General features: G+C 36.0%; 1 protein-coding gene across 1 annotated transcript in view; it reads left to right on the top strand.

Moving 5' to 3' along the window:
- The window catches only part of gpc6a (glypican 6a), a 127,817-nt gene that overhangs the window by 51,666 nt on the left and 64,232 nt on the right, over positions 1-11,919 (top strand). The window contains exon 3 of the mRNA XM_035652098.1: positions 8,705-9,096. Within this exon, the coding sequence (XP_035507991.1) occupies positions 8,705-9,096 (392 nt within the window). The remainder of the gene's footprint in view (positions 1-8,704; positions 9,097-11,919) is intronic.

Genomic DNA, 11,919 nt, shown 5'->3' with positions numbered 1-11,919 from the left:
CACACACACACACACAAATACTGACACTGTAGTTTTAGTACAGATAATTCACAGGTGTGTCTCAGAAAATCCAAATGTGCCGATAAGAATAACGTGTATATAGTGACACGGGACATATCTATGATCACTTTGTCTTGCAGCCATTCTGCCCATTTAAAAGACATTTTAAACAAGGCTTTTCTCGCTTTAGAAATACTGCTGTTGTTTTAACAGTTTTTAAGTCCAAAAAGAAACCAGATAATGTAATACTAGAGATATTAGTTATAATATCTCTATACATGAAAATAATTTATTGCAATTGCTTTTTGGGAGGATAAAGTTCAAATAGAACCTACTGTGTTGATCATTGTTTGGTTTGCCCCTAACACTCAAATAATTATCCACAAATAGAGGGAAGAGACACAACCAAAACATGTTTAAGGATTTGTTTGTCCATTCTGGCATTCCGTTCAGGGTAACAAAGAGGACAGAAAACAATATTATCATAATTGGTTGAAAACACACACACATATTATACTGGTGTATCTTGTGCAGGTAATGAATATTGGAGAGAACTAAACAAAACAAACCATGCAGTCATTTGAAGTATCTGTTGTGATATAGAGAAGTGCTGGCTTTAAGTTGTGAATACCAATGAGATGGAAATTACTGGGGTCTGTTTTGTTTGGTCATGTAGTAATACGCAAGTACACAGTGCACATACTACTAACATGTAACATGGTCATTGATAATAGAAGTACATAATAAAACATGCCTGCTTGAAATATTTTGTATATGGAGGCCCTTATTGGTGTCGCAGTAAAATCAACAAAACAAATGTACCTCAAATGCTTTTGCCATCAAGTAATTACAGCATTTAGGTCTGAGGTGTTTAAATAAAAAAGGAAATTATTGATTGATTGTCAAACAGTCAAATATACATTTATTAAGTGTGGTTATTATAACTTGTTTCTAGTTTCTATTTGTTTATAATTGTGCAAAGTTTATATTTTGAATCTATTTGCGACATTCCATCACAAATGGAAAGAAACAGTAAAACAACAAGCAAAACAAGACAGCAAGTATAAAGAATGACTGGGTTTGACAGAGCAATGGAGATTCAGCTAAAAATGGGATGGGAAAACATATTACAATCTGACTCTCTCTTAAATTTGGCCCATATCAGATTCCAGTGGGAACAGGTCATGGTCTTGAAGTGACCTGCATGACAAATGTCAATCTAGAGTGATGTAAGTCACATGAATTCTGATACTGTTCACACTGAGGTCACAATGAAAAAAATCAGACCTGTCTCTTTTGGACCACACATGAAAGTGGCCCAAACCAGAAATTACCTGTGATTTGTTTGTTTGTTAACACTGTCATGTTGGGTTATTTCAATGACAGGTGCCACTGCCACCATAGTGTTCTGTCCACCTACACATAAAATCCACCTTGAAAAGCAAATACTGTGCGTAAAACAAAACATATTTAATATATATATATATATATATATATATATATAATTATTGGACTATGCTCTCAGAATTTAAGACCAATATTAAAATAACATACTCTGTTCATGTTTGGCTCAAACACAATAAACATAACAGTGGATGAAATGTGACACCTTTGTCTGGAACCTGGAAACACTGAAACACTAACCTTGTCTGTAAGAGGATCTGGATCATAGAGGCTGACAAGGTCAGAGATGTGGTTAGGTGCTAGTCCAGCACAATTTACTGGTCAGCCTTGAAGGTGACCAGTAAATTCTCAGTATCAGTATGTATGTATTTGTCTGCATTAAATAAAAATGTTAAATAATCAATGTTACAGCCATCTGGTCATACAAGACTTAAGCTGCCAGTGTTTCATTAGCACTGAACATGAAGTACAGGCCGAGGCTGATTGTAATGTCGGTTTTGCAGGTATTTGGTCATAAACCAAAGAATTGGACATTGGCTAGATGAAAAGTCTGAGAATCAACAAAGGATATGTTGAATTGAAATAACAATTTGTCCTCTGGGGACCATGGATGACTGTACAAAATTCCATTGCTGTCCATCCAGTAGTTGTTGAGATATTTCAGTCTGGACCAAAGTGGTGGATGGATCGATTGACATTTTCACTGCTAGAGCCATGCCACTGCCATGGCTAAAAATCCCAATTTCGCTGTAACATTTTCCCTGTATTGTTCATGTTCACTGAACTTGTGGCACCTGTGTGTTTCTGGGTTGAGAAAAATCACTACAGCAGTTACTGCAATTTGAAACTCTACTTTTCCTATAGTCCCTAAGTACTCCAGTGGTGAGAAGCAGTTTAGATGGATACTCAGCACTGTTAACCTGCAGTTGAAGTGGTTCACTTGAGTATGGCTGTTTAAAAACTTTTTCCTACTTTGAACTAAAGTATATTTGAGAAGAATCTGCTGCTGTTAACAAGCTATAGAACAAAGATTAAATAAACATAACACTGGACAGATGATAAGAGCCCTCTAAATATAGTAATAAAATGCCTCAAATTATGTATATTTGAGGGTGACATATAGTGTTAATATTTTCAATATATATGTTCACTGATCAAAATAATAACTGTTATGTTTTTTTGTATATAGTCAAACATCGAACATCCTCTGGACAGTGCTGTGTCTCTCTGAAATGCATTATATCATCAGGCTGAAGGATATAAAATGTAATAATATCCATGCTAAGCTTTGTACCATAACCACGCTTAGGTCATTCAAGACTGCTGGACCATTAATTCAAATTTAGTCTTAATTAACCATACTAAAAATTATAGATTCCATTGTTTGAGCCAGCAAAAAAATGAGTAACTGAGTTTTCAAATAGTGTGAAGTAAAATTAATGAGTAAGTCCCTTTTTTGTTTTTTTCTGTGGATAAAGTGTTATTATCAGACCAACAGAAAGGTCACCTTTATTAATCATAATAATTATTTACAGTAATTAGGCCAGATATCAAAGGAGCACTTTGTACTGCGCTCAGAGAAAATTGATTCTTCATGCTTAGAATTACTTCAAGGGTACTAACACGCTGTATATTTTTTATGCAATATGAAAATTACAAAGTTCAACCTCAATTATAACTGGCACTAATGTGGTGGTTCACTTACCACAGTTTTTGGTAACTGCTTTTTTATTCATTGTTCTGTCTTCTCAGAAGAAACCTAAGGCAGAATTAATGATAATAAATAATGATGTAAGTGTGTTATGTAAGTATTCATACAGCAGCGTTATGTTGCAAATCTTTATGTGAACATTACAGAACTTGGAGATACTATATTTTACATAACTAATATGCTACATAAAAATTAGTGAATACAACAAAAAAGACAGGTTATTATTAGATTAATTTTAGAATTCAGAACTAATTTACATTTACTTTAATTTACTCAAGACCTTCAGGCTGCTATAAACTATATTAGAAATACTGTGCAGAAAATTCACTTAGCTTATTCAATTAAAACTCTTGTTGATATTTTTTTATCATTATTAGGTTTTACAGAAGAATCACAAACACAAGACACAGTAGCAACACACGCTTATTTTTGGTATTATTACAGGAAAGTACAGGAGAGTGAATGCCTGACCATTTCCTGACCCCTTCACTCCCACCACTTTCTTGGGCATTTTAGTATTTTTCCAATTAAAAGACGAGCTGGAGCACCCTGGTAGCTCAACTGGTACAGCTGGCGTCCCATATTCGTAGTTTTCATGTGACTTTACATCCTTATAGGAACAAGGGGCAAAACAAGGCTTTCTTCAGCTGCTCACCAGCTAACGTAACGGTAATGATTTTCAACACAGACCAAGTTTGTTGAGCCAAAATGCTGGATAGTTGTTGTGTGATCCGATGCAATAATCAACAAGTTGTTGTGCTTCTACGGAATAATACCTTCTCTGTAATCTTTTGGTCTTGTCGCTGCTTTCAGTTAGTGAAATACTGCCGCCATTGCTGTATGTGGACAGTTTGTTCACATATCTTTGTTTTTCTTCTTTTGAGTGGTGATATAAATATTCAAGGCTTGAAATAAAGGGATAATTCACGTGCCTCTATTGCGATTCTATGAGTGTCCAGTGTAGGTTAGCCCATATTGGGCTCTGTGCCAGTCATGTCACAGAAAACTGAAAACACAGATGAATTTATTTTATTTATGTGTATTCAACAATTTATACAATGCAATATGGATTTTATGTTTATATAACTAAGAGATACATCAGTAAAAAATACAGTGGAACTTTTGGAAAAAACTTCTTGGTATGTGCCTGTCTTTCATAGTTAGTTTAGCTCTTACAAGCCCTCTTAAGTTTGTTGGCTTGCTTTTCCATTTTCTTGCTACATCCATGAAGTATTTTCCAACTTATTTTTGATTTATACATCATTTATTATTCATTCAGAGTTTTGGATTTGAGAGGTTGGATTGTAGTATGATTCCTAAATGTATTGTGTCAGGAAGCATACACCCATGTATCGACATGTTTCCAAGTATTAAGACCCTAAAGGCCGGATAGCTGAATGTTATCCAAGGTCAATAACTCTCAATGATAATTCCCTGGCCAAATATATATTTTGGCCAGCAGAGAGCAATTCACTCTTCATGAGTTGGCAAGCTGTAGCTGCTATCTGAAACTCTCAGTACAGCCTGTTTTCCAGGTAAAGGCCTTGAAATCACATACAAACTCTACAGTTACACAAGAAGTAAAGTATACTTTAAAAAGTAGACTCGTTTGTAAAAGCTGTTTTTGTAAATTGTATTCTTTTTAAATATAAAACTAAAAGGCATTCATGTGATGCTGTCATGCTGTTCCTCACACCCAACTGGGTAAACCGACATTGCCATTAGACTAGCACTCTCGCTAGTGGTGCTAAGAATGACATTCTCAAATAGTGTAACCTTGTACATTGTTGTGAAGATCTATCATGATGCTATGTGGATACAAAATCATGGGACTGGTTTTCTGGTTTTTAGTCCACAGAGGCCTAAATTACAGAAGACAACTGAAGTTAGTTGTTTAACATATTTTTAATTGGACAACCAATAACCACTGTCCGACAAAATGATCAGAGCCAGTTTTAGTCAGTCACATATAATCATAGAAACCCTGAATGTCATTATGTGGTGTAAGTTGTCACTGGCTTATACACTGCTTTATCAAAGTAATTTATGTAGTCCAAATCCACAGGTTATTTTATCTAATTATTACCTATTAGCAGTCTTTCACAATAACTTCACAATACTGTGCAGAATAGTTTGTGATCTGTTCATAATGACCACTCGTCTCATTGCCTGAGACTCAATTATCCTGTATAAAGGATCGTTTCATGAGTTCAGAATTGTCGCCCCAGCTCAATCTATTTTATCTCTGTCTATTTTTCTTGATCATTTTTTTCATGAAAATAATTGTAATGGACTTTGCATGAACTATACAGACATGAAATACTGTCCCAATCTTTTTTTCAACCCAGTCCACAGACATATCGACGGTGTATTCGTATTTTGGTAACAATATATACTTTTTCTTTATTTCCAGTACTACAAAGAGGACTGTAATTGCACTCCTTTCATTGGTGTCATTTCAAAATGTGAAAGCTTATCACATATCAAGTATGGTTATCTAACATAAGAACATAAAAGAAAACGCTCTCAACTCTTTCCAAGTATTTAGGAATACAATTTAGTCTTTTACACATAACTATAGTAAATAATTTGAATAATATTGTGTTGCTTTTTTGTTCTCACAATGCTCTTACAATGGGTGATACATATTTAAATGGTAACACAGACATATGCACAATATTGTATGCGCAATACACATGGGCTTACATGTCCTTGATTTGGGTCTAATTGAAAAAATGGAATGAAAAAAGCCCTGCAGGCTCTTAATATTTAAACAAATGTAGGTGTAATGGCAGGTCACTTAGTTGCAAAGAAACTAGAGTGAGTGACTAGGGACTGGTCTCCTGCCTGTTTTAGGTATGGACATGGTGTGCCATTTCAATAGAAAAAAAAAACAATTGGCTAAACAAATTGCAAATAAAGTTGAAGAATACAAAACTGGATTCCAGAGTAGTTTAACATGAGCGATATCTTGGAAGTAGTAGGCAAGCAAACCACTAGTAACATTAGCATGTAGAGCCAGAGGATATGCAGATATAATATATCCAGTAAGCTTCTCAGGCGCACTGGCGGTTTAGCACACTTTGCAGAACAGTGGATTATCATGCAGGGTTCAGGATTTTAGTCTCAGTGATGCCAAATTGTTCAGAGTTTGACTCTTCAACCCAGCAAGTGTTTGTATTATTCTAGTTCATTTAAACATTGCCTTTTCTTAAACCCTTTTGCCTAAATATGGTTTGATAACAATGAGTGATGCATTTATAAGGAGTGTAATGTTAGACATGGTAGTCTGAATGATCTTGATATGTTGTTATTTTGTTGTTGTTGACACACAGCACAGCCTTCCTTCACTACAAAAAAATAAATGTACTGCATGAACATTGATTGTACAGTGATTCATCATGTCTTATACTTTAGTCATATCACAGGAGGGAAATGTATTCTTAGAAGTAGATATGACCGCCATGTAGGGGTGTGACTGCTATCGTCAACAATGCAAAGAAATGTCAGCCAGAATACACAATTAGGAGAAGAGGTCCCATATGGTTTATTAGTAAGCATGACACGTGAAATATCTACAGCATGTTTGTTTGCAAAAAAGGGAGGAGAAATATTTGACATTTGTGCATGGAGGGATGTGTTATGATCTGCCTAGCATTTACGTCTGTGCACTCAGGAACATGGGATCCCATTAGCAAGGCTTCAGTGAGACTCCCAAGCTAATGCTGCTTTTTTCCTTCTATTTTTTTTTTTATCTCTGTTAGCTCAGTTAATGCTCAAGAGATCAGGTGCTCACATGGAAGAAAGCCACTTGGGCAGATGACAAAGAAACAATAACATAATTACTGTGAATGTTACCTTTGAATTTATTTGATGTACTTGTGCATTTTGATGTCTATGTTTGATGTCATTTACAATAAAAACTGATGTATCCACGATCGATTAACTAGTGGACAATCTTCCCTCACTCTGACCCTACTGTACCGTCTAATGACAGATACAGTGTATTTTACCAGCACAGACCAGGTAAAGCACGAGTAAACAGCAGTGAACACACCAGTTGATGCCGATTCGTTACCATGTTGTTTTTTTATTGTTTTGATAGGCTACGTCATTAACAATGAGCCTCCTCCACACGCAGCTCACCTGCTGTTTTAAAAAACAAAATCACAGGTGAAAACTCCAAAACGTGAGTTGTGCTATTGGGCGACTTTATCAAACATACTGGTGAAGTAAGTCAACAGAGACACATACAGGGAGAGAGAAATAGAGAGAGGCCGGGTAGGGCAAGCCTGTGTGTGTTTGTGTGTGTGTGTCTGAGAGAGAGAGAGAGAGACACAGTTATCTAAGTGTGGCTTAGTGTCCAGTGTGGCCGCCCCCGCTTCACTTAAACTGTCATCCTGTGGGAAACACTGACTAATGTGTCCTAATGGGACAGACCCAACATGAACAGAAATGAACATCCAGTAGGAGTTGGTAGAAATGTTAGCAAGCTAGGCTAACTAGCTTCTACTGACTGAGTGGACTACAAATGAAGGATCTTCTCAAAAGCTGCAAGTTGTAAATGGACATGCATCTTAAAACGCTAACAGTACATAACACTATTTGGGTTTATTGAAAAAAGAAGGTGAAGAAATGTCTTGCAACAACTTTCGTAAGCTGTAAAGTCTGATGTCGCAGTCAGTAGCGCACCATCAGCATGTGTCTCCTAATGCCAGCTCTCAAATGTCAGTCAGCTGTTGCCATGGGAAAAGCCCACCCACAGGCTTGAAGCTTAGACTCAAATATGATATAAAAATGTTTTCATCCTCTTTTAAAAAAGGAAAAATTCTGACTGCAGAATCATTAGATGTGTATTTATATGATTTTTTTTTCATCATTGAAAGTGAGAAAATAAAAATTTCTGTTCAGTTTTAAAGTTAAAAGTTTAATTTGTTATAAAGTATTATTTTTGAATGTCACTGTCATAGTGTAAGGTGTGTGTACTGAATCAGTGGCAAATACAAAAATAGAAATAATGTGCTTGTCTCACGGGGAAATTTTGTATCTTACATTTAACATACTCTTCAGAAAATTCAATGCGAATGAAGCTTCTTTCAATATACTGTTACACAATATTCAATTATAGGCTCATAGGCTAGCTGCTGTGGTGGACAAATAAATTGTTTCAGTGAGAAACTAATGCATCTGGGAATAATGGTGGGTGCTCAGGATGATAATGTATACTAGTGTCTGTGTCCAAATCTTATGAATATTTTGTTACAGTATGCAATCAGAACCTTTACATTAATCATTCATAGTCCTTGTGGCCCATTATTTCTGCTATTAAATTATTAATGCTTTGGACTGACTTTCTTCACATAATCAAGTACCTGCTGGCTGCTATACATTGCTCTAAAATAGCCATAAAATGAGACATTAAAGTACAACAACAGTACAGTACAGTACAGTGACATTATACCTTTGTCTCATGCTTTTGAAGCCTTTTGTCCGGCTTATAATGTAGGAAAAGGCAACTGAGACTGTATATATGTGCATAATGACTGTTTTATCCCTCCCTTCTTTCCCCTAAACTATCCATCTATCTAGAGTTTTTCTTGGAGCTGCTGGACAATTCTGAGAAGTCTCTCAACAGCATGTTCACACGGACATACGGGAAGCTGTATATGCAGAACTCAGAGGTGTTCCAGGACCTGTTTACTGAGCTAAAGCGCTACTACACAGGGGGCAACGTCAACCTGGAGGAGATGCTGAATGACTTCTGGTCCAGGCTACTGGAGCGCATGTTCCAGTTACTCAACTCCCAGTACCACTTCACAGATGACTACCTGGAGTGCGTCAGTAAATATACAGATCAGCTAAAGCCTTTTGGAGATGTGCCCAGGAAGCTGAAAGCCCAGGTCACCAGGGCCTTCATCGCTGCACGGACGTTTGTCCAGGGGCTAATGGTGGGTCGGGAGGTTGCCAACAGGGTCGCTAAGGTGAGTTTAATTTTCTTCTCATAGCTGTTGTTGTGTTGCTCGGGTGTGGAGTGATCCTGTGCTGTTGAGCAGTGTAGTATTTTGCTTTAAGACAAAGTAATAAGCATTGTAAGTATCCTGTAAGATTTGAACTGCTTGCAATGGAATATGCCTCTTCTGTAACACTGGGGGTGTTTTCATGAGGCCATAAATTATTGTAGTCCATTCTATGTGATTATTCTAATTAATGTTAATACAAATGAGAAACAGTGTTTAAAAATAGTTTAAAAAATAGGTCTGGACACATTTTTGATTTACCTGAACTATTCATACTTTTATGCGTTCCTATGTCTTTGAAATATCCTCTGTGGACTTTACATCATAGTCCTTTTAGAATGAGATTGCATCTGAATTATTTATTAAATGCTCAGAAATCAAGAACAAGCATTTTGATTCCATATGAAGATCTTTTTTTGGATACATTTGATCTCCGGGTGTGAGGCCAGTGTGAGACATGTTTTTACTGGTAGAGTGCACAGTACGCAGTACACAATACACCGTATGCTCCACATTTCAGTGGAATCACCCGCAGAGAGAAAAGCTTTGCAGAAGAGGAAAGATTAAAACGCATCTCCCAGGAGATTTCTAATGTGGTTTTGTTGCAATTCTCATTTTGTTACTATTTCGACAATGTGTAACAGGAAAAGTTTTGACATTTTCCATGGTGACAGTTAATTTGATATTAATACTGTTGTTTTTTTGGTTTAGTTTGAGGAATTGGTTGATTGATTCTGAATAATAAATGTGTTTTTAGAGCGTTATAAAATACTGGAGATTAGAAATGTGTTTTTAAAAGGCTTATTGGATATATTTTCTAATTCCATGTTAAACACAGCAAGTTATGCAACAGTTTTTTTATGGATGTATAAACTGTAAAAAATTATATAACCAAAGCTGTTTGCTGTTGGTGATACATTGCATTGCTCCGCTTTAGATGCAAAAACTGTATGATAAAACTACTTATTTACATTAAATTTTTATAATTTAAAAATATATAAAGAGTACTATACAGAGTAGGTTTCATGGAAAACTCAAACAGTGCACATAAAGATGTAAGTCTTTGAATGCTTAGTTTAACAAAATCTAAGATTTAAAAGTTAAAAGTTTTCTTTCATCAGCTATATCCATCAAAAACATTTATTAATACTTTTTAAACAATTGTGAAACACATAAACATGTTGTAGTCCTATACATATTTGTCTTTAAAATTAGAAACTATATTACGGTATTTTGCAACATTTATTCACCTACTAATTTCATTCAATTACTGATAATTCGCAATGACAGTGCCAGTCTGGCAAGTTGCTGACCCCTCCGAAATCAATTTTCTTCACCAGCAATTAGACACAAATTATATAAAACTGTCGTTTTTCACAAGTTCAAACATCAGTTTTAAAAACGTCTCCAGAGTTCAGCAGTGATATTATTAATTTTTATCTTCTTTTTAGCTTGAAGCTTGCTGTCCCTTTCATTTGAACAGGGGAGACAAATTGTCAGAAGAGGAAAGGAAAAAAAACAGGAGAATGAGTGAGAGGGCAAAAACTAAATGAGATTTGAGAAAGAACTTTAATCATTCTTATGTTGGAGGCTGCGTTACTGCCTGCGTTAAGCACTGGCTTTACACAGACAGATCATACAACTAGGTGGATTGTGAACATAACTGCAACATTTATATTATATTATACCACAGCTTAGGTATAAGACAACATATAAATCTTTGTTACAAAAAATGCTGTTTCAACAAAACAAAGAAATCAACAAGCAACTAGGACTAACAAGTAGCACTATTTTAATTATAGATTAAAAATACAATCTCAATTGATCAATTAATAGTCTATGAAATGTCAACAAGTAGTAAAAAATGCCCGTCCCAATTTCTCTGACTCCAAGGTAATGTCTTTTAATGGCTTGTTTTCTCTGAACAACAGTCCAAAACCTAGATTCTCACAATTTAACTATCTAAGCTTGATATATTATTACCTACCTCCTGTACCCACTGTAGTCACATAATTACAGGGGGTTGTGGGAATTTACATCATGATAGCGTATATTAAAATGCTATGTCTTCCCTACTGTAACCTGCTGCCATACATCATCTCTGAAGAGTCAGTCATCCTAAATGGTTTATTATTGTCTTTCAGCTTGCCACTGAGCTAGCTCTCCACCAGTCCTCAGTGGCATAGCCATTTCAGATGAAGAGTTAAAACCAGCACCTCTGTACATCTGTCCTAGGCCTAAAAGGCACCCTCACTCTGGATCAAATCCCATATTCCTTGCTTCCTCATCAATTATGAAGTGGAGCCAGGAAACAGTGTGGCGTTGCTGAAGGCTGTCAGGCTGGTGAACAACCATAGAACTCGAGGTGAAAAGTTGCTTGACATGACAAATCACCTTGACCTAAGAATCACCGACTGTACTTGCTGCTGTCAGCGACAAAAAGCCACTTGCATCTCTTTACAACACACTTTTAGAGTGCATACCACTCTTTTACTTCTTATGTGTAAGAACTATAAAGTACGCAAGGGACTTTCTGTTCAATTTCACATCCATAAGTGACAAGGACGTATACTTTATGGTATAATGATACATTTGTGTGGTGTTACTGCTGCTGGTTTTATTTTAGTAAATGACTTATGAAGAAACAGTGGTCAAACACACCTCACACCTGGGTTGCTGTGTCTTTTCTATTTATAGAAAATTTATTTTTCTATTGCCTGTTTGCACCGTGGGTCCGAGAGGACTGAAATTTCATCTATGCTGTATGTCGTGCATGTATAGCATACT

The sequence above is a fragment of the Morone saxatilis genome, unplaced genomic scaffold (assembly GCF_004916995.1).
Source record: "Morone saxatilis isolate NCDOM2014 unplaced genomic scaffold, NCSU_SB_2.0 Contig11, whole genome shotgun sequence".
Classification (NCBI taxonomy): domain Eukaryota; kingdom Metazoa; phylum Chordata; class Actinopteri; family Moronidae; genus Morone; species Morone saxatilis.
The sequence above is the reverse complement of the archived record's forward strand: the minus strand, read 5'-3'. Positions and strand labels throughout refer to the sequence as shown.